Source organism: Dipodomys spectabilis, unplaced genomic scaffold, assembly GCF_019054845.1.
Source record: "Dipodomys spectabilis isolate Male_0828 unplaced genomic scaffold, ASM1905484v1 ptg000069l, whole genome shotgun sequence".
Classification (NCBI taxonomy): Eukaryota; Metazoa; Chordata; class Mammalia; order Rodentia; family Heteromyidae; genus Dipodomys; species Dipodomys spectabilis.
Genome location: NW_024870746.1, coordinates 24,052,626 through 24,080,307, shown reverse-complemented (window position 1 = coordinate 24,080,307; position 27,682 = coordinate 24,052,626). Strand labels below are relative to the sequence as shown.

Genomic DNA, 27,682 nt, shown 5'->3' with positions numbered 1-27,682 from the left:
TCACAGGGCAGTCAGGGTCTCTGCATGAAACATGCTCCCGAACATCTCCTGCAGGGGCCACAGGAAGGAAGGACAAGATGAAGGGAAAGTCTTAGAACGGTCAGCCATTGCCGGTGGCTCATGCCTGTCAACCTTAGCTACTCGGAAGGCTGAGAGATCTGAGGATAGAGGTTTGAAGTCAGCCTGAGAAGAAAAGTGTGTGAGTCTGTGATCTCCAATTAACTACCAGAAAGCTGGAAGTGGAACTTGTGGCTCAAGTGTTAGAGCACTAGCCTTGAGCAAAAAAAGCCAAGCAAGAGCTCAAGGCCCTGAGCTCAAGGCCTCTGATTGCCCAGCCAGAATGAGGCATGTGTATGTGTGTCAACAGGGGAGACAAAGGCTAGCTTAATAGGTGAACTGGCATAGCAGTGACAGGAGAAAGTGCTAGAATCTGCTTGTGGATTGTATCCTGTGCTATGTGAGCTTCCACATGACTCTCCTTGGCCTTTAGTTCATTAGGTAAAATAAGGGTAGAGTTGTGAAGTTCTCACTATGAGAAGCTATTTAATCCCATACAGGATTCATTCCCACACCTCCCCCCCCCCCCCCCCCCCTGCAGCTTGGGGCTTGAATGCAGGGCCTGAGCTGTTCCTGAGTCGTTTTTTTCCCCCCTCAAGGCTAGTGCTCTACTACTTAAGCCCCACTCCCTTTTTTTTAATGGTTAATTGGAGATAAGAGTCTCACGGACTTTCCTGCCTGGGCTGGCTTCAGACCACAATCCTCAGATCTCAGCCTGCTGGGTAGCTAGGATTATAGTCATGAACGACCAGCATTTAGCAGGGGCCTTTATCTTGTCAACTGACGTCTAACTGCAATTAGGTCAAGCAATTAGCAGGTACACCTTAAATGCCACTGAGTTAGTGGAAGAGCAAATGGCTCCCCACACCACCTGTGTGGGGAACAAGTGTTACGAATGTGTTCCTGGTGTCTAGTTGGGTCATGGGGCTTGTCTAGGACCAAAGAGTTGAAGAACAGATGTAGGTTCTCCACAATTTGGTCCAGCGACTCTCCCCTCTCTCAAGATGCCTTTTAGGGAATAAGAAGAGTGAAGAAGTGCTCCCAAAAGAAAGATGAAGCCAGGCACTGAAGGCTGAGATCTGACAATCTCAGATCTGAGTCTATGAGACTCATCTCCAATTAACCAGCAAAAAGTAGAAGTGGAGACATAGCTCAGGTCGTAGAGTGCCAGCCTTGGATGAAAAAGCTCAGGGACAGGGCCCAGGCCCTGAAAACTGGTGCACATGTGCATAAAAACACGCATGCACGCGCGGGCACACACACACACACACACACACACACACACACAGAGAAAAAGAAGAAACTTGGATGGAATTCTGTTACCTTCAAGGTGGCTGCTCTTGCCCAATGGTGATAGGCCAGTGTGCATCTGTATTTAGAGGCTTACCTTCCCCACCTCCCCTCCCTTCCAGTTTGCCCTCTGCTTACCTGCTCTAAGTCCCAGTAGCTGGGGCTGTCCTCCTCTGAATCGTACAAGGAGAGCTCAGTGTCCCCGGGAGCCTGAAGGAAGGAAGCAGGAACAGAATGAGATGTGGCAATAGTTGGTGCATGGTGGCAGGCTCTGGTGGGTGCCATGTTTCCTACATTTCTTGTCTCTTCCCTGACCTGGGCCATGGTGCAGCACATTGTGCCTTCCCCTTCCACTGGGCAATTGTACTTAGGGCTGTCCTTCCTTCCCGGGCCAGTAGAGGCTGGGAAGGTTTCCTGGCTTGCAAGAGGCATTGGCTTGACCTTGGGGGAATTCCTTCCCTCTCTGTCTGGGCTTGCTTAACGAGTGGATAAACAGAGTCACTTTGCTGGCTGCTTCTCCACCATGCTGCTGAGAGGAGTGTAAGTGCATGAAATTTATATAGGAATATGCTCGGCAGTAGCTAAATACATGATATGAATGATTTATAAACGTGTAAATAATGTATGCTATATAAACTGTAACACTGGCCATTATTGGTGTAGTAACAGGATTCAGGCAGAAGCTATGCTTACGGATGGAGCTCGTGAAGCAGGAAAGCCTGGTGTTCCCAGTCTCCCCCTTGGTATGAAGGGCAGATGCCCAGGCCCAGTTTTTCCGGGCAGTCTTTGTGCACTTGGAACAGATGGCTTCACCTTCATTGGTCTCTTAAGGCAAAGAGCAAATCGTAGCTCTAGGGACAGATTTTTTTTTTAACAGAGGCAAGGGGGGCACATACAGTCTAGGGAGGCCAAGGACAGGGCTGAGCTAGGAGAGGGGAAAGCTGGCTTGGGGAGACGGGAGCTAGGACCTCTAGTAGCCTGGGCTTGTTTTTTCCTCTCTTTAGCTTTCTAGAGTCCTAGATATTATTTGTGTCTCATTTGCATATTTCTTCCTGAGCTAGTAAATTAAATGTCAAGAGGCTGAGACAAAACTCAGACTCAGCCTCTTCATCCATCATCAGTCTGAAATCTCCAAGCTCTGCTAAATTAAAACAGGCAGGCAAACTCATCTCCCTCCATTTCCCCAAGGCCTGTTTAGAAAGAGAAGGTAGGGAGAGACTGGCAAGGCTAGAATATGGGGTGTAATTTATGGCTAGAATATGGGGGCAGTGTGCAGTCAGGATGTTAATGTCAGCACAGTCTAAAAATCATGTATGAATAGTTTTGTGTGTGTGTGCGTGTGCACACGCACGCACACACCAGTACTGACACTTGAACTCAGAGCCTGGCCACTGTCTCTAGCTTTTCCTTTTCTTCTGTTTTTGAGAATTTGGTCTTTTTGTTGTTGTTGTTTGTGTCTGTCCTGGGGCTTGTCCCTGAGCTTTTGTGCCCAAGGCTACTTGTGCCTAGAACTATTCTTACTTGAGCATTTCTTCTTAGCTTTTTCCTGAAGGCTGGACCTCTACCACTTGAGCCACAGCTCCACTTTGGGCTTCTTGATGGTGAATTAGAGATCAGCATCTCATGGACTTTGTCTCCTGAGTAGCTAGGATTACAGGTATGAGCCACCAGTGCCTGGTTAAAATCATGTATGAATTGTTTTTGAGTGACCAATGTGTATAATTATCATTTAATCCTAAAACATGAGCAGAAGGAAAGCCCTGTGAGGTAGGTTAATGGTTGAGGTTGAGAAATGTGAGATGGCAGAATGGGTTTTGTTACTCAAACCTTGTCTCTCCTGTGTTCTCTGGGGTTCTTGATTCCTCAGGTGCAAAGAACTTACCCCTTGGAAGCTGTGTCCCGGGGCTGCTTCTCTGGCATTGGCCTGGGCAAAGAGGACAGCATCATGGATGCTGGGAAACACATGGTTGCGCTCTACACACCCATCCTCAAAGACACCTCCGTGGCTGATGTCATTGTACACCTGGGCTGGAAAGAGGCAAGAGCACCTTCAGAGAAATAGAGGCCTTTGTGGGTTAGAGCTGTGAGAGGGGAAGGAGGTGGAGCCAGCAGGGAGGAGGAATTGAGAGGCTCTAGTTTTGTGCTTTTTGGTGGTACCAGAGGGCCATAGCATTGGTCATTGCAATATCACTTCTGGCCAGCAGGGGGCAACATGAGTTTGAGGATGCTGAGTCTTCAAAAGGAAGACTGCAGAAGGAAGCAGTCTGATGTAGAGAATCTGTGCTTTGGCTGACAAATCCGTGAGAACCAGGGCTATGGTCTCTATCCTCTAAGGCCTATCCTATCTCTTTTTTACCTAGATGTTTTCTGTAACTTCCAATGTATGGCAGACCCCTGACTTATCAAAGGGTTTCAGGAGGGATTGTCCCAGGAGGGTGAGAGGAATCCACTGATTAACTCTGGAGCAGGTTGGAGCAGGTCATGGTCATTGCAGATTGTCTCTGCAGGGTCTCTGAAGAGCCCAGAACATGCAGCCATGCTGGCTGGGACCCTCTGCAGGAGTCTCTCTCTCTCTCTTTCTCTCTCTCTCTCTCTCTGCATTCTCTCCTGGGTCCTTGAACTCATCCCTGTACTTGGTACATATGCTAACTCTGAATATTCATTCCTTGATGAGCAGCCATCCCTTTGGGGCTATGTAATGTGTTCTTTTTTATATTTAAGTGTGTGTGTATTTAAGACTGTATTGTGATGTCCATGGGTTGTTAGGGTGTATAGACAAAGATAAATCTGTGTTTATATAGATTCATGGAATTTCTTATTTGGAGAGGATCCCTGAGTTCATTAGTTAGTCCTCTTAATATACATGGATGCAAGCTGGGCTGCATCCATGAGCTGGTGGCTCATGTCTGTAATCCTAGCTACTCAGGAGGCTGAGAGCTGAGGATTGCAGTTTGAAGCTAGCCTGGGTAGGAAAGTCTGCAAGACACTTTTTTTGGGGGTGGGGGTGGGGTCCAGTCATGGGGCCTGAACTCTGGGCCTGGGCACTGTCCCTCAGCTCTTCAGCTCAAGGCCAGCGCTCTACCACTTGAGCCACAGCGCCACTTCTGGCTTTTTTTCTTTTTTGCTTATGTGGAGCTGAGGAATCGAACCCAGGGCCTCAGGCATGCAAGGCAAGTGCTCTACCACTGAGCCACCTTCCCAGCCCCTGCAAGACTTTATCTCTAATAAACCATACAGAAAAAGCTGCAAGTGGTGCTGTGGCCCAAGTGGTATAGTGCTAGCTTTGAGCACAAAGAGGCTCAGGGACAGTGAGTGCCTAGGCCCTGAGTTCAAGCCTGGGGACCAGCAAAAAAACTCCAACCTCCACCCCCAAACATGACTGCAAGTGGATCCTTACACGGATAAAATGACCTAGCTCAGGATACACAGCAAATCTGTGATGGGGCAGATTAGAATTCTGTCTGTTCTCAACTCTACACCTTCCTCCAACTTCCCTGTCTCTTTTGACTTTGTATTTGGAGTGCTTAGAAGCGGCAGTAGTTTGGGGGCCTATGGGGGTGTTCTCATTCAATGTCCCACCAACCTATTCCCACTCCATCCCCTTGTCTGTCCTCTAAAATGCCCCTCCTTTTCTTACCATGGATGTTTGCCAAGAAGACCTGGACTCCAATCTTCTTGTAGGTGGAGCTCAGCTAGAGTGTGGAGGGAGGGAGCGGAAAGGAAAGGAATGTTCTGAGTGGGCTTCAAAAGTGACCTACAAAACGCACTTCAGAAGGGAAGCCAAACAAATAAGCAGCCCTGAGAGCCCTGGCTGCCGGAGACAAAAATAGCAGGCGAGCAAGCGAGTGAGCGCGCGCACCACTTCTCTCTGGAGTGTTGGCTGAAGGCTTCTCTGGAAAGTGGGGCGGAAATGGGGCTTTGCCAATGTGCCGGGCTCTTCAAGTCACGGCAGGCCCCCCCCCCCCCCCCCCCCACTGGACCTGGGGCTTGAACTCAAGGCCTAGGCCTTGAGTTCACTCAAGGCTAGAGCTCTATCACTTTGAGCCACAGTGCCATTTCTGGTTGTTTTTTTTTTTTTTTTTGCTGATCAAATTGGAGATTAGAGTCTCATGGACTTTTCTGCCCAGGCTGCCTTCAAACTGTGATCCTCAGATCTCAGCCTCTTGTAGCTAGGTGCTACTAGCGCCCAGCACTGAGGCCCTTCTTTCTTTCTTTCTTTTTTTTTTTTGGTCGGTCATGGAACTTGAACTCTGGGCCTGGGCTCTGTCCCTCAGCTCTTCAGCTCAAGGCGAGCGCTCTGCCACTTGAGCCATAGCACCACTTCTGGTTTTCTGGTGGTTTATTGGAGATAAGAATCTCATGGACTTTCCTGTTTGGGCTGGCTTTGAACCATAATCCTCAGATCTCAGCCTCACAGGTGGCTCACACCTGTGCCCAGCTGAGGCCCTTCTTATGGGATCAGATCTTGGCACTCGGTGCTTAATACCTAGCTCTGCCTCTTTCCACAACTGTGTGGCTTTAGGCAGAGGCAGCGGGGTGGGGGGGTGGGGGGGGTGAGAGGACCTTGGCTCAGGCCTGGATGACAGGTCTAAGCCAGGGAAGCAGGTAAAGACCCAAAGCTGGGGAAAGGGCCTTCTCTCTGTCCCCAGCTGGTGGTAACCTCAGCCTGTACATCCTCTGCCCTTCTGTCCTCCTGCTTTGCTGACTCCCTGGTCCTAGAGGGCCCACTGAAAAGCCACCCAATGGGCATCATCCATTCAGTATATTTGGCCCAAGGAGTGGGGTGTTGAAAGTTTCTTCTCTCTTTAGTTGGCCAGTATATACAGGGAAGGCAAGCTAACTTCTCCTGAGGAACCTGGCGTGGGTTCCTGGGCACCTGAGTGGGAACTCGAGGCGGCCTGTGCTAGGGCTGGCGAGCAGTGGGGCCTGCGGCTGGGCAGCCCTTTCTAGCTACCCACTGCCCAGCCTGCTCTGTAGGGAGCATCGTCCTGGTTACTTCTGGAGAGAAGACAGGTCCTTAGGGCCCTAACCTCCCTGGCTTGTTCAAATGAAGATCTTGCTGGGTGCCAGTGGCTCACATCTGTAATTCTAGCTCCTCCAGGAGGCTGAGGATCATGGTTCCAAGTTAGTCCAAGCAGGAAAGTCCATGAGATTCTTATTTCTCATTAACTATGAAAAAGCCAGAAGAAGAGTATGCCTCAAGTGGCAGGGCACTGGCCTTGAGTGAAAAAGCTGAGGGACAAGGCCCAGGCCTTGAGTTCAAGCGCCCTTCCCCCCACAACGGGGACCCTAAGGAAAGGGAGCCTGGGGGATTGGGCGAGGGAGGCCCTGCACTCTTCCTCTGAGGATTCACCTTGGCCAGGGTTTTGATCCCCATCAAATCCACAAAACTGACTCCGCTCAGGTCAAGGATGAGGGTGTGGAAGGTGATGAAGGGCGGAACGCTGGCCAGAGTGTCACTGGGCTCCCGTGGGGACTCAGCAGAGGCTGGGGGCTCACAGGGGGTGGCTGAGGAGGCATCGGGGCTGAAGGTAATGTAGGATATGCTGGCACCATTTGCAGGAGTCTGGTTATTGTTGGGGTCGGTCGGGGAGGGGCTCTCGAAGTCTTGCTGCAGCTCCTGCAAGGAGACAGTCTGTGGAGGGGGTGGGGGGAGGAGGCAGAGTCAGAGACCATGGGACTGGAGAAGACTTGGCTATAGGAAAAGCCAGGGAGAGGATGCGGGTGGAGACCAAGAGCTCAGCTCCGCGGCATAGATTCCGGCCCCTTCCTGAGGTAGGGCCAGCACAGTTGGTACCACACAACCTGGACAAAAGCAGACAAGCCTTCCAGAGAAACCCCAGCGCCTCTGCCCCTCTCTGTTTGGGGAGGAAGACCCTTTAGGGATAGCTGATCGCTTTTCTGTGTTTGTCCATATTTGCCTGCTTCTCCCAAACTCCCACAACCACTCCATCCCCTTGCCAATCTGGATTGGCTGGGCACCTGAACATTCGCTACTGTCCTTATCTGGTGCTGCTTAGAGAGGTTCAGAGCCAGGACAGAGTGCAGACATGACCCAGGGAGCTGGGGAGCCAGAGGCAAGAGCAGACGAGGCCTGAGGTCTGTTCCTGGCCTTTGTTCACCTTGGTTTTCATGAAGAGAGACTTCCTCTGCTGCATGGGGATCGCTCCCCTCTTCTCCTGCTTCCTGAGGCACTTCTGCTTGGCAAGTAATACTTTCTGGGGATCCATCCCTGTCTGTGGGGAGACAAGCCAACAGCCATCCTGACCTGTACCTTGGGTGGGGTGGCCTGCTGTTGACTCCCAGCTCGCTCTGCTTCCATCTTCCAGCCACTCATTGTTCAGCCCTTCAGGTCACCAAGGCCTGAGCCTTACCTTGGCAACAACCTTTTGCCTGAAGATCTCAGAGTTGGCAAAGTAGAGAGGGGAGCAGTAAGTGACGATCTTAATCCCCTCCATTTCCTGGGCCTGTGACAGGGAGACTGAACTCAGGTTTTGGAAATGTCTTCACTATCTTTTTTTTCTTGTTTTGTTTTTGTTTTGTGTGTGCAAACACTTCTTGGGGAGAGGAACAGAACAGAAGAGAGAAGTCATCGGCATGGATGACCTACCCGGCTGTAGGTCTTGGGGTTCACGTAGATGTCAGTGTCCATGACCTGGGCCAGAGCATAGCCATTCCGACTAGATAAGGAAAACAAAAACGTAAGCCATGCCACAGGCCTACAGGTCTGGGATGATGCTGGGGGCGGGCTCACAAGGGCCCAGGGCAGGCCAGGATCCTGTTCTCATCCGGGACTTGTTTGTGCTCATCTTTCTGCATAGGAGACACATGTTTGGTGGCCTGTGGCTAGACTAGGACAGGTAAGTTCCCAAGCACGTGACATGGCCTCGAGACTGGGGCTTGTCTGACAGGCCTTAAAATCACCACTTCCTGATTCTTCATCCTCAAGAAGAAAAGACCTTCCCCATTCTCCTTCCTCTGGCCCTGCCCCTCTGCCTGGTGCCCTCAGCCTAGATGACTGGATCCTTTTACAGGAAGAGCACAGCAGTAGTCCTCTGCCCTGGTGCCCCCCTCCCCCATGATACAGTGACCCCACTACTGTGCCCAAGTGGGAGGGGCTGTTACTTACAACTGCGTCTGGAAGACCACAACCAGGACTGAGAAGGCCACACCCACGGCCACTCCGTATGGCAGGCTCAGGAAGAAGGAGGAGAGGAAGCTTACCACCCACACGCACTGTGAAAAGAGAGATGTCGAAAGTAGGGCTGGGGAGCAAAACGGCCTCTTTCAGGAAGCCTTCCTGGATTAGTTTAGCCCTTCTCAACGAGCACTATCTCAGACTATGCCTTTTTTTCCTTTGTCATAATATTTTCTCAGTGGTGTATACATTTGTGCTTTGGCTATACTTATTTATTTCCCTTAGATTGAGTGTAGCTGCATGATCTTACCTATTTTTCTCCTCCCTCCCTCCCTGTCTCCCTCCCTCCATTCTTCCCTTCCTCCTTTCCTCCCTCCCTCCCTTCTGTCTGTCTGGAGATCTGTCTGCCATGCTGGAGATCAAACTCAGGACCACACATGTGCTAAGAAAATTCTGCCTTTTTATAGCAACTCTAGCCTACATAGGGAGAGGAAGGGATGAAGAAGGAATGAAGGGATGCACAAGCCCCTTGCTAGTGAAGGCTTCAGTGAGCAGTCAGTAAATGGGAATTTCCATTTGTTCTCATAGGGAGCTACATATGCTTGAAAGGGGTTGAGCTCCTGAACTGATGGCCTGGGTCTGGGGCCTGGTTGTGTGGGTCATCCGATACAGGCCCTTAGGAGCTCTCAAATGAGCCCTCTCAGTGAAATCAGTCTGTTTGGATTCCTATGTCAAGGCTCAAGTTGAAGCCAGGTGCTGGTGGCTCATGCCTGTAATCCTAGCTACTTAGAAGACTGAGATCTGTGTGTCATAGTTTGAAAGCCAGTGTTGGCAGAAAAGTCCGTGAGACTCTCACCACCAATTCATCAGCCAAGAGCCAAAAGTGGAGGTGTGGCTCAAGTAGTAGAACACCAGCCTTGAACAAGAAAGATAAGAGAAAGCACCCAGGCCCTGAGTTCAAGCCTCAGTACTCACATACACACACAATGCTCAAGTGGCCACATGAGGATGGGGTGTGGTAAAAGCAGGTCCTTGGGGTGGAATTAGGACCACATGTTTTCTTCCTTTCCCCATTGCTCACTTACTGGTATGTGGGGGGAGAACCCCAGATGGAACCCCAGATGGATCACCACCTCTCTGGCTTGTAGATTTCCTTTCCTGAATTGCATGAGTGAGCCACACCTCCCTTTCCCAGGAGGCAGGACAACCTGACCTGGAGATCCCACCTAGACTTGGCCACTTTCTTCCTCTGTGGCTTTTGAGGGTTTTACTCAACCATTCTGAGCCTTGGCCAGCCATCTTTAAAGGAGGTGAGTAAATACCCTCTAGGTTATCTTAAAGAAGATAATGCAGCATTGGGATATGCTGCCATAGCCTTTATCACCAGCAGTCCCAGATGGTACAGTGGGGCAGGGCCACTAGCCACAGTAAGTTCTGCTTGGGGAACTCTCATGGTTAAGCTGGGCTTTCCCAATGAAATCTCACTTAATCCTCAGGAGCAGAGGATGATGCAGAATCTGACTTCACAGCATTTAGAAATGAGGAAATAGAACCCCAAAGAAGTCTCATCACTTGCTCAACACCCTGCGTTTCACATTGCTTTTTTGTTTGTTTGTTTACAGGCTTTTCTATGAAATGGTTTCCTTTTGCACTTTTGGAACTATAAGTCATAAAAATAGTTAAGACCTAAATCTTATTGAGTATAGATACAGTTCACGTAACATACACTTTTCTTCTTTTAACCCATTTCTTTCCCAAAAGCAACCCAGGGGTTTCAAGAGCATGAGATGGTCACTTCACAGATGAGATGCTGAGAGGCAAAGGAACTTGTGGTAAGACAGAGTCAGGAAATGGTTGCGTTAGAACCTGAACATCAGAAAGTCTGGACTCTAGATCACTGCACTGTGCTAATTTGGAGCCCAGAGAGCTCATGCTGAGGTTAGGTCACAGAAGGTCAAGGGCATGGATGGGTGCCCGGAAGCTACCCAATACCTACACAGTCCAGCTTGCTCTTTCTCCACAGGTAATAGGGGTCCGCAAGTTGTTTAAGAGAGTTTTTGAGGTTGACAGCTATCAGGGCTCCCAGTACAGCCTGGAGAAACAGAACATTGTTCCCTGTCACCTATAGGAAGGAGCAGGATCATATACTTGATCCTGGAGCCTAGTAGGATAGAGTTGGAGTTCTAGACCATTCCCCCACAGAGCCCTCAATCTCTTTGCTCGAGATAGCCACTAGAGGGCTGGGATTCATCCTCACCCCATGTTTGTCTTTCCACTTCCCTTGTCTCTAAACTCTCCTTGAGGGTGTATGAAGGTGTCTAGCAACCACAAGTGTCTAACATACTGCCTACGGAGAAGACTCTGAGGCCAGATCAGATGCTCAGCCTCAGTTTCCCTCATCTAAAGTGGGGACAATAAAACCAGTCTCGTCTCCTTCACAGGTGTGAGTAAGACCTAGCATGGCAATCTGTGAATCTTGCCCAAGCTCTCTCTGTCCTCTGCTTTCCCACTGAGCTCTTACCTTGGGAAGAGGATACAGGTAGGACCCCAGGACCAGCATGGTGACCATCACCACCAGAGACACACACAGGCTCGCCACCTGTTCAGAGAAAGAGTTGGGCACAGCTGGGCATGGTGGCTCAGCCATGCCTGTAATCCCAGCACAAAGGATGGTCAGTTTGAGGCAAAAATGAACTACGATGTAGTGACACCCTATCACAAACAAACAACAAACAAAGCAAAACACAGAGTTGGGGGCAAGGGGCAGCTGTGGAAGTCTTACTTTTGATTAATTTCCTCCGGATGCCTTTGATGCCATGGAGATTTGGGAAGATCTAGGCCGGCCTGCAGCGCCCAGCCTTGTCTAAGACAAATGTCCCACTCTCTTAGTATAGGGCTCACCTGGGATTTTCCTCCAGCTCCATCCACAGCCAGGGTGACAGAGAGGGCACAGCAGATGACATGGATTTTAAAGAAAGAGCCAAAGAAGTTGCTGCAGCCCAGGGCGATCATCTCCTGGGGGGCGGGGAGGAGAGGGGCAGGGCTGGTAGAGAGCAGAGACCCAGTCATGGCAGCCACGCAAATGGGGAGTCAAGAGGAGGTCAGCCTCTTGGTATGAATGCCAGAGTCCTCCACTCCTATTGCTCAGCTCAGCTCAAAGAGCTGTTTTCCCCTTCCTCTCTCCTCCTCCTTCCCTCTCCCTCTCTTCGTACGGAACCGAGGACTGAACCCTGCTCTTCCGGTAGCTGTATTCACAGCCCCCATGTGCTAGCTCATGTTGGTTCATCCTTGGTGGTGACCAGAACTACCTGGTTAGAATCCACATCGTAGCCATGCCTGCTGGCCAGGGTCCGGCCCATCGCCAGGTTGATGACGTAGCCCACAATGGCCAGGGAGAAGGCTGTGCCCACCATGTCCTTCCACTGCCACACCATGGGTGACACTGGAGTGGGGAACCTGCCAGAAGGCCAGAGAAGAGGCAGGGCCCAGGGGTGTGAGGAGAGGGAAGGCAGCTGAATTAGTTTTCAGAGACCCGCCAGGTCCCCGTTGGGTGCCAGGGTCTTGGCACAGCTTTTCCCACCCAATTTCACTGACGACAACCCCCTTTCCCCCCACAGGGCAGGCCACGTGACTGTTTACAAAGGAGGCACACCTGAATCCCAGATTCTTTCCGCTCATTAGTTGGCAGACTTACAGATGGTGTTCCCCCCCCCCCGCTCCCTACTCTCCCTCCCCTCCCCACGCCCAGTGCTGTGAGGCCTTTCCTCCCTTCCCTGCTTCAATTCTGCACAACAAGCTTTGCCCATGTCATCCTGGCACCCAGCACAACCCTGAGTTTGATTGATCCTCACACCTTCCATTCTGCATGGCTAACACAAGCCAATGCGCTAGAGCAAGGCCTAGCGCGAACAAGCAGCTGATCAGAGAGAATTGTTTAACAGGAGTGGGTGCCTGGGCTTGTCCCTGGAGTGAGGCAGTGAAGGCTCACTTTTCTTAGAGCAGCCAGCGCGCTCAGGGCTGGCTGTGTGGCTCTTCTAGGCAGTAACTAGTACTAGTTCTAGTACAGTCGTCCCTCACTATATTGTGGTTCACATAGTGCAGCTTCACCGTCTGAGCACGGGTTCTTAAAGAAAATACATTTATAGCGATCCCTCACCTATTGTGGGAGTTGTGTTCCAGAAACCCCCGTGATAAGTGAAAAGCCACAAAATGGTAATACATGACATGGTGAGGGATGATTAATGCTCCTGTTTCATGGATTTTCACCTATTGTGGGGGGTCTCTGGAATGTAACCACTGTAATTCATATGTGGTCAGGGTCATCCGGGTTCTAATGAATTGTCAAGGTCTTATCATCACCATCTAAGCCCAGTCTTTGGTGTGGAGTGGGGGCATCGGATCTCTGGGTCACCTGGACTCACCCACGTTGAATTTCTCCCACTATCTGCATGTGATACTTTTGGGGCATCTTATAGCTCCCGGAGATAGCCGTTGCCACCACCACCTGCAAATCCCAAAGCAGAGAACAGGGATTGTTCCGAAGTTGGTACCAAGGAAGCCATCTCTCCCAACTCTCTCTTTTCATCAGGGGCCTCAAATCTCAGTCTCTGGCCTTCTTAGGGCCATGCATGTGGAAAGGGGAGGGGGGAGGTTGAGGGACAATCTGAGGAGGAGAGGAATAGGCACCACATACAGGGGACAGGAATGGATTCACGTGTGACTTCCTGTTTGTGGGGATAACAGGGTGGTGGGGCGGGGAGAAGGGAGGGTTCCCCCTGCTCCTGGCTGGAGCTGGATTGTCCACCTCATAGCCCCTCCATCCTGAGGCACAGGCAGGGTTCTTACCACGATCATCTCTGTGGGGATGGGAAAGCGGATCTTGTGCATGTAGCGAGCATTGAGCTCCTTCACCAACACCAGGAAGATGCCGCTGATGAGGGCGAAGACCAGTGAGGCGATGTTGGTATGGGGGAGGTTTTTGCAAATGTCAATGAAGGTCTAGGGGAGAGAGCATCATGCTCACAGGCTCCCATCCTTTCTTCCCATGCTGCCCTACCCTTGGGCGCCTGACCCGGGGAAGAGATGCCTTCATGGTCCATGGAGGTCCCAAAGAGGCTCATTTCCCACTACTTTCTCCAGTACACATCAGTAGATCTTTCTAGAATGGAATGCTTTGTTTTCTCTAAAGGAGGAAGGATGAAGGTTGGACTTAAGGAAGGTCTTCTTGAGCTGGGAGGGGTTGAGACACTGGAATGAGGAACTAGTGGAAATGTACCTCTGGTTTTCTGCTGGAATTAACTAGAGAGCCTCCATGACTTTGAGATCACTGGGGCGGGGGTGGGGGGGGGGGAACCCTGGAAAGTTCTCTGTCCAGGGGCTCAGCCAGCCCTTGTTTGAGGCTATGTCAAAATAAGCAGCTCAGAACTTCCTGAGGCAGGGACCTCTGCCCCTCTGCCTGCCCCAGGCCCACCCCATCAGCAAGACCTGTTTCCCAGACGTACCAAGACGATAGAGCCAGGGCCCGTGTAGGAAGGGACGGTCAGGCCGAAGATGTACTTGAGCACAGAGATCAGAATCTGCAGACCAGCTGCTGTCATGAAGCCCCGGATGAAGGACTCAGAGAGGTAGATAGCCACAAAGCCGAACTGCACAATACCCAGGCCAATCTGAGACAGAGACAGAGATGGTGGGGGAGACCACAGATGGTCAACCCAACCCCGGCTTGGAGTTCCACACGGTCCTGTAGAGAAAGCAGCCCTCCGTGACCTTGTCCTGCCCTGCCCAGTGCCTTGAGTGGTTAGCCCCAGACCTGTGGTCCATTAGGGCATGGACCTCTTTGTCCCTTCACCTTCCAGTTCCTTATCTGAAATTGAGCCAGGTCCTCCCCTAAGGCTTCCTCTCTCAGTCAATGACACCGTCATGTACCTTGTTGCCTAATCGGAAACTCGGGGAGTCACCCTCCCTCACCTCCCACATCCAGTCTTTCACCCAGCCCTGTTAATGCTCCATCCTTCCACCCCCCTCCCCCCAGCTCCCTCGCCACGGCCACTACCCTACTCTAGCCCCTGTCACTCCGGCCAAGCCTCTCTCAAATCTCCCAACAGGTCTCTGCCTTGCTTCAAACCCACCTGTCACCAATTTCTTATAGCCCCAACAATCCTTTCAAAGTGTCAGCTTGAACCAAGACAGGCTCCAGCTATCCCTGGCTCCTTGCCTACCTTTCTGGCCTCTTCTTTTAGGCCTCTCTCCCCTAGGCACACCAGATTCCTTGCTTTCTCCTTCCTCGTCAGATTATACTGTCATGGGCCCCAGTGCTCTTGGGGTCTGGACCAGCTTGGCTGGCTGGATCAGCCTTTCTGCTTGTTCGTTCAGTTACTGCTAACTTTTACTCTTGCTTCCAGACTAAAGTCCAGGGTCACCTCAGCTCTTCCCTGACTCTCTCCTGGGTTTCCTCAGTGTTTGCAAGTAACTCTACAGGTGCGGCTTATCTCCATGTACACAAATCTCTCTGTTGACATGGCTACTTCCTTTGTCTGGCTTGGGAGCAACTTGTGAACTGGGCTCACTTTCTTACTTCTCTTCGTATCCTCAGGGCATAGCCCAGTTCCTATCATGGCAAAACACCTGAAAAACATTACATGAACGAATGAGGGAAAGGTGATTCCTGAGACTGTGCTTGCTCTTGTGCTCTTCCCGCTGGCTTCCCTCCCGAAATCATAGAGGAAAATCTCTGTGTTCAGTTCACAGTGCACCCCTGGTGCTGTGGCTTGGGGCAGAGGAGGCTGGAAGGGGCGGAGGGCTGGGTTTCTCCAAGGTGAATTGGAGAGAGGCTTCAAGTCTTTTAGGCAGACTTTACACTCAGGACAGCTTTATTTAATATTATTGCTAGTCTAGGTAAAGTCTTAGATACAGGTAAGAAGATACTCTGTGTGTATGTGCTGGTCCTGGGGCATGAGCTCAGGGCCTGGGCACTATCCTTGAGCCTTTTGTGCACAAGACCAGTGCTCTACTACTTTTAGCCATAGCTCTATTTTTGGCTTTTTGGTGACTGATTGGAGATAACAGTTTCAAGGACTTTCCTGCCCAGGCTGGCTCTGAACCTCAGATCTCAGCCTCCTGAATAGCTGGGATTACAGGCATGCACCACTGGTGCTTGGCATTTCGACCTTTTTGGCCTTGGGAGAGGAAAGAGACAGGAGGCAGAGCCCTAAGTCAGATTTTGCATCCCATGGGGTGGGGGCTTTGAGGGAGGGCCAGGGCAGTCTGACAGCAGAGGTGAGGCCTGACAGGGCTGGGGGATTGCCCCTCTCACCTGAATGACGGCAGTCAGACAGGCGAGCGTGGCTGACACGTGCAGCCTCTCCGCCTCCATGGCTGCTGTGTCTATGTAGCTCTCATTGGTGGCATTATTGAAGACCCGGAAATTCGACTCTGGGGCCAGCTGCAGACAGATGTTACCCACCAGGATGCTGATAACCGCAAAGGTACCTGTGGTGCCCCACCCAGTCAGCAAAAATCAGAGGTTTGGAGCACACCCATGGAAACCAGCCAGGGGCCCAGGCCTGCATTGTTCCTCCTGGAGGAAGGATTACTGCATAGCCCTGGGACCAGGCCCTTTTGCTCCATCTCCCTTAGCACCAGAGAACTCCAAACGTGCCCGCAGTGGCCTGCCAGGGCCCACCTGGGGGGTTGATGGAGATTTCTCACATCTGTTCAGCTTATGTAGTATACGGCTTGTTTGGCCAAGAAGCCCTTCTCTCCTTCCAGAGAGGAAGACGGAAGAGGCCATGCCAACTGAGCTCAGTGATTTCTCCAAGGTCATCAAAGACCTGGTACTCTCCCTCCTCTCCCCCACCCCCCAACCAGGTCACCCTGCCTGCTGATAGGGGAGAGGCCTTACCTGGCACCATCTGGTGCACCCCCCCCAAGAAGAAGTAGGTCAGGAGGGGGAAGAAGGAGGAGTAGAGGCCGTTGACTGCAGGAAGGTTGGCCAACAGAGCAAATGCCATGCCTGCAGGGCACAAAGAGATGAAAGGTTCAGGGGTGTGGTTGGCTTACAGTGGTCACGGAGGGACTGGGTGGAGGTGGGAGAATGTGGGGGAGCCCAGGCACCTTGTGGCACCTGGATACATCCCCCGCTGAGTCCACCCAGCAGGTCTGGTATGATGTAGTCTTTGATCTTGTACTTGGGGAGCCAGGACAGGATAGGCAGCAGCCCAAACACCACGGTTTTGACCTTGGCCGAGGAACACCTGCAGGGGAAGAGGACAGGTTGGAAAGGGATGATAATATCTTACTCATTCTCAATTTGTTCAGATCTGGCAGGAGTCTGAGTGTCCATATGGTGCTGAATGCCAGGAAAACTCAGGGGAGAAGGCTGGAGCTTTGTGTGTGTGTGTGTGTGTGTGTGTGTGTGTGTGTGTGTGTGTCTGTGTCTGTGTGTGTGTGTGTGCAGTGCAGGTACTGGGGCTTGATAGGTACTGCCCTTTAGTTGTTTCACTCAAGGCTGGCATTTACCACTTGAGCTACACCTCCACTTGCAGCTTTTTGGTGGTTAATTGAAGCGTCTCATAGACTTTCCTGTTCAGGCTGGTTCGAATTGTGAGCCTCAGCTCTCAGCCTTCTGAGTAGCTAGTATTACAGATGGGAATGAACCACTGGCACACAGCAGCAGGAACGTTCTCTGGAGAGTTTGCAAAGCATCAGCTGGAGGCCTTTTTACCGCTAGCTCCTCACTTGGTAACGCAATAAGACTTGGTTTCCAGGTACGGCTTTTCAGGGTAGTTCAGCCTTCTGAGGTGTCGGGTCCCCAGCTCAGGTGACGTTCGTCCAGGAAAAGCTCCTCTGAGATCCTACCTTCCTCAGTGAACATAGGCCTGGCCTCATCCTGGTCTTCCACAGTTCCAGCTGCAACTTAAGTTGTAATTATTTGTCCTTCAACTGTCTCTAGTAAGCAAAGCCCATGTGACAAGAAGTCTGTCTCTGCATTCTTGCATACCTTGTGTTTTACAGAAGCATGCTCCGTGCGCACTTGTTGCATAAAAGAATGACTGCACAAGTAATGGATGGCTAATACTGAACAGCAGTCTGAGTGATGGCTGCCTGCTGGCCTTCTTTCTCGAACTGAGTACTGAGTTCTGATACTCTCCCTGTTTGTTGAACACCTTGAAAGCTTTTCATGGGAACCCGGAGCGGCGGGAACAAGAGCCTATGACTTCAAGGTGGACAGCCGGTAGATTGATGACAGGAAGAGGGTGGCGATTTGCTTTTCTTCTCCCAGGTGAAGGAACTCAAATACTCAGGACCCAGCTGGTGACTCACTGCCCTCCTCTGATTAAGCTTCCTTTTCTGCTCGGCACCAATTCTTGCTTTTTGCTGTTGCTCAACAATAGTTTCCCTGACACTGGGGCTCCTGGATGTCACCCAAGGCTGGAACCGACACAGACAATGCTTTGTGCCTTAAAAAAAAAATCTAGGCAGATTTTTCTGTCCCCAATAACATCCTGCAGAAGAGTGGCTTGCTGCTTGTCTCCTCTGAGGTACATGGGTGCCTGTCCTGTCTCTGGACGGTGGAAGGGGAGGTCTGTGTGTGAAATTGTTTAATCCACCCCTACAGCCATGTCCCAGGAGAGAACCAACCCTTGCAAGGGCTCTACTAGGTTTCTTTGTGACAGAGAAAAGTGGACTTCCAAGCAGACAGCTGGCTGGGGGAAGAATAATAACTCAGAGGCTCATTCATGCGCAGCTTTACGTGCAATTCGGGCCATATGTTGGGCAAAGCAATCTACGGTCTGAAAGAAGAGAGCTAGAAACAGATGCCAAACACCTGCCCAGAGGCCCCGAGGGAAGTGGAGGGAGGGATAAGCTTTCTAGACATTCTTTCAGCAGGTATTTGTGGGAACACCTTCTGTGTGCCAGGCACTGCTCAAGGCTCCTATGCCAGCAACATGGGAATTGTCAGCTCCCTACCTCTTTTATAACTTTTTATCACCCCAACCTTTGAATACAACAGTAGATCCCCATGCTTTTTCCAGCACAAAGACTAAATCCAAGGGCTGGTAGAACCCACCTGAGGGTCACAGCTACAGGAAGCGAGTGGCCAGGCGCTAGACACCAAGGCCTTGACTATAACTGCAGAGATGGAGCCTCCTGAGAGATGCAGGGCTGGGCTGGGCTTTGAGAAAAATCTCAAGTGGGTGATTCCCCTAGCCTGAACCAGTTCCACCTGCAGCTCCACTTCAGTCCCTGCTAGTGACCTCAATCCAGGTAACTGAATCAGCTGTTTCCTCAGTGGCACGAGGGAGCGGAAACCAGCCCGCAGCCAGGCCTGCACAAGGCCTGCCAGAAGTCTGGGAAGAGAGAGGGTGAAGCTTGTGGCCTCGGGCTCCTGGGGGTGGTCTGTGTGTGGGGAAGTGGGTACGGGAGCCTCTGGGCAGCCCCTTCCTCTGAGGCGAGGCTGTATTCTGTACCACCACCGTCTAAGAATCAGAGAACAGAAAGAGCCTGGGGGCTGGGAAGATCTCAACATGGAAGGCTCCAAAGCACCCAGGAACTTAAGGCCTCCTCTAGGAATTCTCTAGACCCAGGAGGAAAAGAGAGGAGAGGGTATATCTAGGGTGGTGGTAGTGTCAGGTGTTTGGGCAAGTAGGGAGCAGGGCACGGAGAGGGGCTCTGAAGCCTCCTGCTCTCCATGTCAAGCTGTGTCCCTCTACTGCTCCTTCGAAGACTCCAGAGATGGATCAAGACAACGGGAAGGCCCCACGTAAGTGGCCAAGGGTAACCCTTCTGAAATGGTGGGTAGTTCTTGATCCTCCTCTTTATCCTCTCTAGGAGTCCCAGATGGGTGAGGTGTTAGGCTCTTAAATTCTGGGTTCAGAATCTCCCCTCTCCTCCCCACAGTTTCCCTAAGCCCAGTCTTAGAGTCCTGGTGGAGGAGGCCTATCCCATTTTGGTAAGGAGCAGAGCAAAGAGGAGTCTGGGCTCTCAGCCACATTACCTGAAGGCATTTCGAAGTTTCTCTCCCACTGGGTACGTCCGCTCCTTCTTCTCAAACTCATCATCGAAGAGGGTAAGAGAGTACGCAGTCCTGTCTACCACGTAGCGGGGCCTGGGCTGGCTCATGTCTGGGGCATTTATGAGCTTGGGGAAAAGCAGAGGAGGAGAGGGTGAAGGGGCATCATTCAGTGCCAGCCAGGCCTTCTCTCTCCAGTCCTCAGGGAAGCCAAGATTTATTCTGGTCTTCCCCGCCCCCATGCAGCCAGGTGCCTCCCTGCCCTCCCTCTGTCAAGTCTTTCTGCCAGACTCACTTCTTTTGGTGCCTTCCTCCCCGAGCACTGATGATACACACGGCTCGCCCTGGCTGTTTTGTTTGGCGCCCAGCACGTGGCTGGCATGCCACACACCTGTGACATCACTGTCACCCCCGCCAAACACCAGGCTCAAGGGAGATGGGAACACAAGAGTAGAGGCCACAACTGCATTCAGCACCTGGAGCTGATGGCTATGGTGACCCCCCCCCCACAAACCACTCTCCTTCTAGGCCTCAGTTTCCCTGGCAGAAAGGCTCACCCCCTTTAGCCAGTCAGCTTGGAATAATGAGAGAAAACAGCCTGCCCGGAGGCAGGGGGATGACCAAGCTGACCTCAGGAGGACCTTCTTGAATAAGACACCTAGGACTTCACCAACAGGTTTCCCCAGGAGGGACAATGGTGTGTGGGGGAACTCAACATGGTACACTGCCAGCAGTCTCTCCCACAGCTTCCTGGGCCTAGCCTTTCCCCCACCCTTGTGTACTGGTCTCTTTGCGCTTTGCGCAACCCTACTGGCACTCCAGTAACTGAGCTGGGTAGAGCTGGGTGCCAGGGCCCTTGAGGAGTTCTCTCTCCCTCTCTCTCTCCCCTCCCCTCCTCTAATTTCCAGTCCCTGGTCCTGTCCCTGTGCCCTAGAGCTGGGAAAAGCTGCTTTGATGGGGATGCTAGGAGGGAGGACTTATATTTGGGAAGTGGCCTGTATGTAGTAGCTGTGGCCAGTTTGGAAAAAGACTGGAGATTAGGTTGGACAGGTGTAACCCCATGGGGTGAGGGTGGCAGTTGGGGATGCCTCTGGACTCCCTACGGGAGTAACTGGGGGGTTGGGGAGGTTAGCAGAGGAGTGTAGGCTGCTGGATGGCTTTTGTGGAAGGTTCCAGAAACCTGGCTTAAATCCTGGCTTTACAAGGGAGGGAGACATGGTAACATTGGCTTTCTTTCTTTTCTTTCTTTCTTTCTTTCTTTCTTTCTTTCTTTCTTTCTTTCTTTCTTTCTTTCTTTCTTTCTTTCTTTCTTTCTTTCTTTCTTTCTTTCTTTCTTTCTTTCTTTCTTTCTTTCTTTTTTGCCAGTCCCAGGGCTTGAACTCAGGGCCTTGATATTGTCCCTGAGCCATTTTGTGCTCAAGGCTAGTGCTCTACCATTTGAGCCACAGTGCCACTTCCTGCTTTTTTCTGAGTAGTTTATTGAAGATAGGAATCTCACAGACTTTCTTGCCCAGGCTGGTTTCAAACCTTGATCCTCAGATTTCAGCTTCCTGAGTAGCTAGGAGTACAGGTACCTAGCAACATTGCCTCTTTGAACCTCATATTTCGCATTAGCAAAATGAAGGCAGGCTCCTTTCTCACAGAATAGTTATAAAAATCAAACCAGTTCATCAAGAAGCGTTTAGGTAAAATGGAAAGAATGATACAAACGCGAGTTCCTGCCCTTAGCAAAGTTGTGCTCAAGTTGAAGCACCCGGGTTGGGGCATCCAGGTCCTTTGGTGATGAAATGGACCTCCATTGAGACTGACAGATAAAGGTGGGACTTCTGGCAAAACTCCATGATACTACCCAATGGAAGATAATTTGGGGGTCGGGGGTCCAACCCCTGGCATTTAGTAAGGACGATGCAAATGCTTGTTGAGTGAATCATCCAATGGTGTTTGGAGGAGACATGGGCAGAAATGAGCGAGAACCATGGCATGTGAGACATTTCCAAAGGACAAATGCTGAGTGGCACCAAACAAATAGCTGGAGTTTTACAGCCAGAAGGACCTGAGTTCAAAGGGTTTTTTCATCTGTAAATGGGATAATAACAGTCATAGGCAGTTGCTATGAGGATTAACTGAGATCAAGTGTGCAGAGCACCCTGGCCTTTCCTGGGCACTCCATAAATGGTAACGGCGATGATTACTATTATTAAAGTGGGGAGTGGCTTTCTTCCTTATAGAAAGACCATTTCCAGGTGTTCACCCTTCACCTTGCATGAGGTAAGGTGGGCTTGCTCCTCCCTGTCCAGGGTCTGACTTTCCAGCTTGTTTGCTCTTTGGGAGTAATGAGTAGGAGAGGGACTCAGAGCTCTGGACCTGGCTTTAGAAATAGGCTCAATTTCAGTTAGGGAGTGGGCCCCAGGCCAGAGACCACACACAAAGAGATGACAAAAAATGTCAAGGCAGAGCCAGGTGCCAGTGGCTCTCACATGTAACCTTAGCTAGATCTGAGGATGAAGGTTTGAAGCCACCATGACAGTAGTGTCTATGAGATTCTGGTCTCCAGTCAACCACCAAAATCCCAATGTGGAGGTGTGGCTCAAGGGCTAGAGTACCAGCCTTGAGTAAAAGAAAGCAAAGGAACAGTACCCAGGTCCTGAGTTCAAGCCCCAGTACCAACACACACACACACACACACACACACACATACACACACACACACACACACACACACACACACACACACACACACACACACAGAGAGGTAGGCTACACCAGGAAAGGAGAACCCTGTAGAAAATGACATTTTGAAGCCTTTACTTCCATGCTAGCCAGCAAGTGAGGACCCTTGAAGCTTTCACCCAGACAGCTTTCAAAGTCTATCTGTTCCAATAGGAGACTTATGAGGGTGAGGTGCTATTAATTCCTCATCCTTTTCAACGGTTTTACCCCAACAATTCTCCCCATTTCCTTAGTTCCCCATTTTCTTTCTCTCTGCCGCCCAGTCCTCCTGCCCTTCCCCCCTTCAGCCTTCACATTCAGCTCTTCAGTCTCCTTCCTTCCTTCCTTCTCTCCTATATATTGCCTCTGTGTCTCTATTCTGCCCCAGATGCTCAAGTTGGACTTCATACCTGGACTATTCACTCATTCTCTGGCCTCTGTCTTCCTAGGTTTGAGAAGGATCAGTCCAAATTCCTTATTTTGGCATTTTTGACTTAAAAAAAACCCTCTGGTATGGTATTTATTATTATTATTATTACTATTATTATTTAATCCTCTGGCCTGGTGTCGCTGGCTTCAGTAGGTTTGTTGGCTGGGTGACTGCACCATCCAGGTGGATCTGTTCAGCACCTCTAACAAGCTCAAGGTTCTGCTCAGACTTTTCTCCTCACTCCAGGTGCCCTGACTCATTTCTGCCATTCTAGACCTGCCCTTCCTTGAGAACGGCTTCAGTTCCTCCTCCTCCTCTCTCCTCCTCTGCTCCTTTCTGTCCTCTCATCCACGAAACCTCTCCTGACCGCCTTGTCCCTGCGTGATCTCAGTCCCCTTGAATCTTTCTTGGCTCCTGTCCAGCCCATACACTGCTATTGGCTTTGGCTATTCCTAGCTGTCCATCAGGACAAGGTGGGAAGAAAGGGGCGTGGCAGTAGAAATCCTTCAGAGAACAGCAGGTGGGTGACTCAGGTCTCCTCTGCCCACTGAGTTCTTTAGGATTCCTTCCAGTTGGGGACTGGGCACTGGAGAGTCCCTTGTGTCACAAACTAGCAGAGGGGAAAAGCCCCCTTGTTTTACAGCAACCCAACACCTGTTCCTTTCCCATGATTTGTTCACTTCATTCTGGGAATGGGGTGTAGCCAGGGACAAGGCCTGGGGAGCTTTAACAACCCCTCTGTACCTACCGCACAAAGGAAGGAAAACACAGCAGCCAGTTGGAATCGGGAAGTTCTGTCTTGACCAGAACTTGAGGGCGGCACAGGTTGGTGAAAGAGGAAATGGAGTCTTGGAGAGAGGTGAATGGATCTGAACCAGAACTTGATTCCTACTCAACTGCTCCTGGCAGAAGGGGCTCCAGACCTCCCAGGGGGAATGGTGATGCCTGCTTTGGCATCCACAGTGCCCGTTCCTGGCCATTGGGTGGCCTGAGACAGGACTTCTGAGTTTCGTTTCTCCTGCCAAGGGCTCTGCCTGGAGTCCACCTCCCACCTGGCTTCAGCTAGCCCAGGACAATGATGGAGTTAAACTCCACAGGCTCCAGAGTGGCCCCAGCTCCTGGTGAGGAGTACCCTCACTTCCTAATTCTGCAAAGGGGTTCTGGTGGGATGAGGCGTAGCAGGGGAGTCCGCTTCATCCCCAACTAAACCCTCAGGCCTTGCAGTGTGGAGGAAATGGGGATGGAGGGAAAGGGCGAGCTAGCATGGTGAGGAGGGCCTCACCTCTTGTAGATAAGTGGTGGGGATCCTCAGGGCGCTAAGACAGCCATGGGGTCCTACCCCCAGAGGGGCTGAATTGGAGTGGGAAGGTGAAAGTGGCAGCAAGAAAGGGAGGGAGGTATGGCGGACATGACAGTTTGATCCCAAGTTAAACACACAGCCCTGGCAAGTGATGGCAAAAAAAAAAAAGTCAAGTGCTCTGTTGCCATAGGTGTATTCACGAGCTCCACCCATCACATGGCGGCGGCAGCCCCCTGGCCGCCTCTCATCCCCCTATAGGATCAGGAGCAAAGAGCAGGTGACCTGAGAGAATATTGAGGCACAAAAAAAGGTGGTTTGCCCCTCCCCCACCGTGGAAGGAAGGAACCTCATCTCCAACAAGCTGGGGACTTACAGGGGGAACTGGGAATATCAGGGGGATAAAAGGAGAGAAGGGGAGGAGAGTAGAAAGTAGGAAATGTGGGGGGTGGTCTGGGTGACTGAGGGACTGAGGATCAGGGGGAATTAAAGCAAAAGGCAAATGGACTCTGTGGGACCTCTCCCCCCTTTCCCCTCCCCCACCAAATCTCCCCCATTATAGTAAGTGCCTGCAAAAAAGTCCACTGGGACCTCATCTTGATCACATTTCTAGTTGGGTTTTTTGTTGCTATCTTCAGAGATGGGCTCAGGCCTAGTGCCCGAGATTATGCATGGAGAGGTTTGGAAGGGTGCCTGGTTCTGGTAAGTGTGCAATAAATTCTGACCATTATTATTACTGTGATCACATCTGAGGATTCTCTGTCTTGCTGCGTGGCCTCAGGCAAATAACTTCATCTTGCTTGACTTCTCCTCACCCCTCCACCCTAGCTCTCGGCCCCCTAACCTTCCAGATGTTGCCAGAATGGCAGGGAAGAAAAGCAGTAAATATTTTTAGCAAAGGGCAGGATATCTGGAGTGCAGGAAGTTTCAGTCAGGTCTGAGATCAGATCTTGACCTCTACTGACTTTCTCTCTGGCTTTGTCTGGTGTGTGTGTGTGTGTGTGTGTGTGTGTGTGTGGCTGGCTGTGTGTGTGTGTGTGTGTGTGTGTGTGTGTCTGGCTGTGTGTGTGTGTGTGTGTGTGTGTGTGTGTGTGTGGGGTTCATTGACGCAATTGTGCCAGACATGGGAGTAGCCCTGGCTTGGCCAACTACCCCTGTGTCCTTATCACTAGTTTCTACCTTGTTGGCCTCTGTGTTCTGGGGAGAGGAAAGGTCACTTTGAGGCTTCCCCTTGGCTCTGGCTGCCCACTGCCTTCCTGCCATCACTGTGAGACCCCCTGGGGGAAAGGGTAACCTCTGTCTGGCCAGGGTCAGGGTATGAGCCCGGGATGGAACTGGAGAAAGGGGGATGGAACTGGAGAAAGGGGTTTCAGCTGGAGTCTCTGTCCCTGGAGGGAGGAAGGAAGCTGTAGAGACTTCTACACCCCTAAAGCTTTCCTTTTTTCTTTCTGCGGTTCCCATGTTTCCTGGGTAGATCTCCTGTCTCTTCCTTGCCTTGGTCTAATTGTCTTCTGGGTGATGTCAGAGAGGATGTCCCTAAAGTATGGGTCCTCTTTCTGGTTGTTTTGTGATCGTATTGCTTGTAGGGGAGAGTCTCCACTCCACTCACTCCACTCCTTATTTCTTCCTCTTCCCTGCTCTCCCTGCTGGGGACAGGCGGGCAGAGGCTGCCAGGAGGAAAAGGGTTCCGGCAGAAGGAATTGAAGGAAAAGGGGGAAAAGGGTTCTGACAGAAGGAATTGAGGCAAGGCATTAGGTAATACTTTCCAACAGTGAGACCTGAGCAAGGTCGTGGGATCCTTGAGACATGATTAAGCTTTAAGCTTCTAGAAGTCTAGTCTTACTTGGAAGTCCTCACAAGGAGACCTATGAAGGTTCAAGAATCAGGACCAAAGTCCATTTTGGCCTTGAGGTAAGACCAGGTCAGCTTCCATCCACCAAGAAGTGACCCCCTCACACTTTGGAGTTTGGTCAGTGTCAAGCTGATGCCCACTCCCTGGGCAAGCTGACTCTGGCTGCCTATCTTAACACATACTTACTTTATCCTGACATGTGCCAGTCTCTGGGCACTAAAAGATGAAAAAGAATCCATTTCTGCCCCAGGATCTTAAACAAATGAGCTTCAGAGCTGGCAACCAGTCTTCAGAAAGCTCTTGCCACATTCTGAATACAGGGCTGAGGTGTGTGTGTGTGTGTGTGTGTGTGTGTGTGTGTGTGTGTGTGTGTGTGTGTGTGTGCGCGTGTGCGCGCGTGCATGTGTGTGAAATCATGGGGTTCTAGGAGAGGGCTGTCTTTGTGAGTGAAGATATTTAGGAGGGGAAATTCTCTTCTACCTGACCTCCTTTTTAGATGGGGAGCTGAGGGGCACACCTCTAAGCTGGTTTTCCTCTGTTGCACAGACCCAATGGGACCAAGTTTGAGTGGGCAGTTAGTACTGGAATGATAAAAGATTTGCTTATCCTGGGTTGAAGACCCTCTAGGTTGATTTCCAGGAATATCGGGGCTGCTCAAGGATGGCTTGGGACCCCTAAGAGCTACAGGCTCAGCCGGGTAGAAGCTGGAGGTCTATGGAGCTGTGAGACAGGGCCTGGGCCCTGCTCCCCTGCCTCACAGAGCTGCTCCCTCTTCCATTCTTCCCTTTCCTTCTGCTTCTTCCAGCTTTGCAGGCTTAATGAGGACAAATGAGAATCTATGAAGTCCGCGTTAAGGGCCCAAGCTGGTGGTAGGTGAACGAGTGCAGGAGGAACTCTGCGCGCAGAAGGAGGGGGAGAGGGCTGCACACACGGAGCAGCCTATGAGCCAGACATTAAGAGCTCTTTGCTTCCAGGACTTGAAAGAGAGGGAGAGGCAGCGCCAGCAGCTTCAAAGGCAGGCGCCCATGGAAGGCTCACTACCCACTGTTCTTTTCTGGAAGGCTTGCCGGAGGAGATCACTGTTTTACCGTACTCTTTGGTGGGGAGTGGGGTGTCTAGTAGTCTCCCCCATCCTAGCCTTTGCCTTATGTGATCTTCCCAGCATCTGAAGCCCTTACACAGAAGTGGGGGTTCAATGGGCAGGTCTAAGGGGATGAGCAGGGGGCTGTTCTCAAACTCAGGGTCCAAAGTGCCCTTCCCACTTGGCACGTACCCACTGCGTGACTGGCTGGTCCCTGTTCGCCCTTCTCTGTTACCCCAGTGCCCGCCCTCTTGCAGGGATGACCCCAGCCCCGTGGGGTGGGCTGGGCTGGGCTGGGTGGGGCTTACCTCAGGTGAACAGAGCTGGCTGGGCAGGGCTGCAGGTGCGTCTGGGCAGCGGGCAGCCGAAAGGTGTTCCTGAGGTGTGTGAAAGGACTGTGCTCAAATAATCCAGGGAGGCGTTTATAAATAACTTCACCCCAGGGCCACGGGGTGAGCCCCGGCTTCTGATTGGTTCAGAGGGGAAGTGGTTTTGAACACTACACCATAGCTAAGCCTGAGGAGATAGGAAAAGGAGATAAGGGGAAAAGGTCCCAAATGAACAGCCCTTTTTTTGTTTTACCTGGGGAGCAGGGCTGTTTGATGGGAGCTTGGCACTTCCTAAATCTACCCCAAAGACAATAGATCACATTCAGTGGGGTCCCACCCGGCAGGCTCCCCCAAGGCGGCCAACCGAGGAGGGGCACAAGGCAGATTCCACTCTGAGCTTGCTGTGGTGCTGCTCGCTGGGCTGGGGGTCAAGCCAAACAGCCTCTTGGACAATGGGCACCATTGAGGCCCCCTGAGGGGTGGGGTTG

At 51.4% G+C, this 27,682-nt stretch overlaps 1 protein-coding gene across 1 annotated transcript; it reads right to left on the bottom strand.

Annotated features, from left to right (window-relative positions):
- Slc26a9 (solute carrier family 26 member 9) lies at window positions 1-27,256 on the bottom strand. Its single transcript, XM_042682071.1, has 21 exons — window positions 27,174-27,256; window positions 19,482-19,624; window positions 16,598-16,737; window positions 16,386-16,496; window positions 15,798-15,973; window positions 13,987-14,151; window positions 13,331-13,483; window positions 12,907-12,989; window positions 11,794-11,941; window positions 11,387-11,500; window positions 11,007-11,084; window positions 10,482-10,577; window positions 8,477-8,583; window positions 7,958-8,027; window positions 7,722-7,814; window positions 7,470-7,583; window positions 6,701-6,982; window positions 4,985-5,039; window positions 3,230-3,375; window positions 1,486-1,557; window positions 1-48 (listed from the first exon to the last, which is right to left on the bottom strand). The coding sequence occupies exons 2-21, from the start codon at window positions 19,604-19,606 to the stop codon at window positions 1-3; spliced, it is 2,376 nt and encodes a 791-aa protein (XP_042538005.1). The 5' UTR covers window positions 19,607-19,624; window positions 27,174-27,256.
- Between the last annotated feature and the right edge of the window lie 426 nt (window positions 27,257-27,682).

What these genes read in the sequence shown, in the direction of transcription:
- Slc26a9 (XM_042682071.1), bottom strand. Translation starts at nt 19,606, where the DNA reads ATGAGCCAGCCCAGGCCCCGCTACGTGGTAGACAGGACTGCGTACTCT. An exon ending in GGTGCACCAGATGGTGCCAG is followed by an intron (nt 15,974 to 16,385) that starts GTAAGGCCTCTC and finishes GGGGCACCACAG; the next exon opens with GTACCTTTGCGGTTATCAGC. An exon ending in GAGCTGGAGGAAAATCCCAG is followed by an intron (nt 11,085 to 11,386) that starts GTGAGCCCTATA and finishes TTCTCTGAACAG; the next exon opens with GTGGCGAGCCTGTGTGTGTC.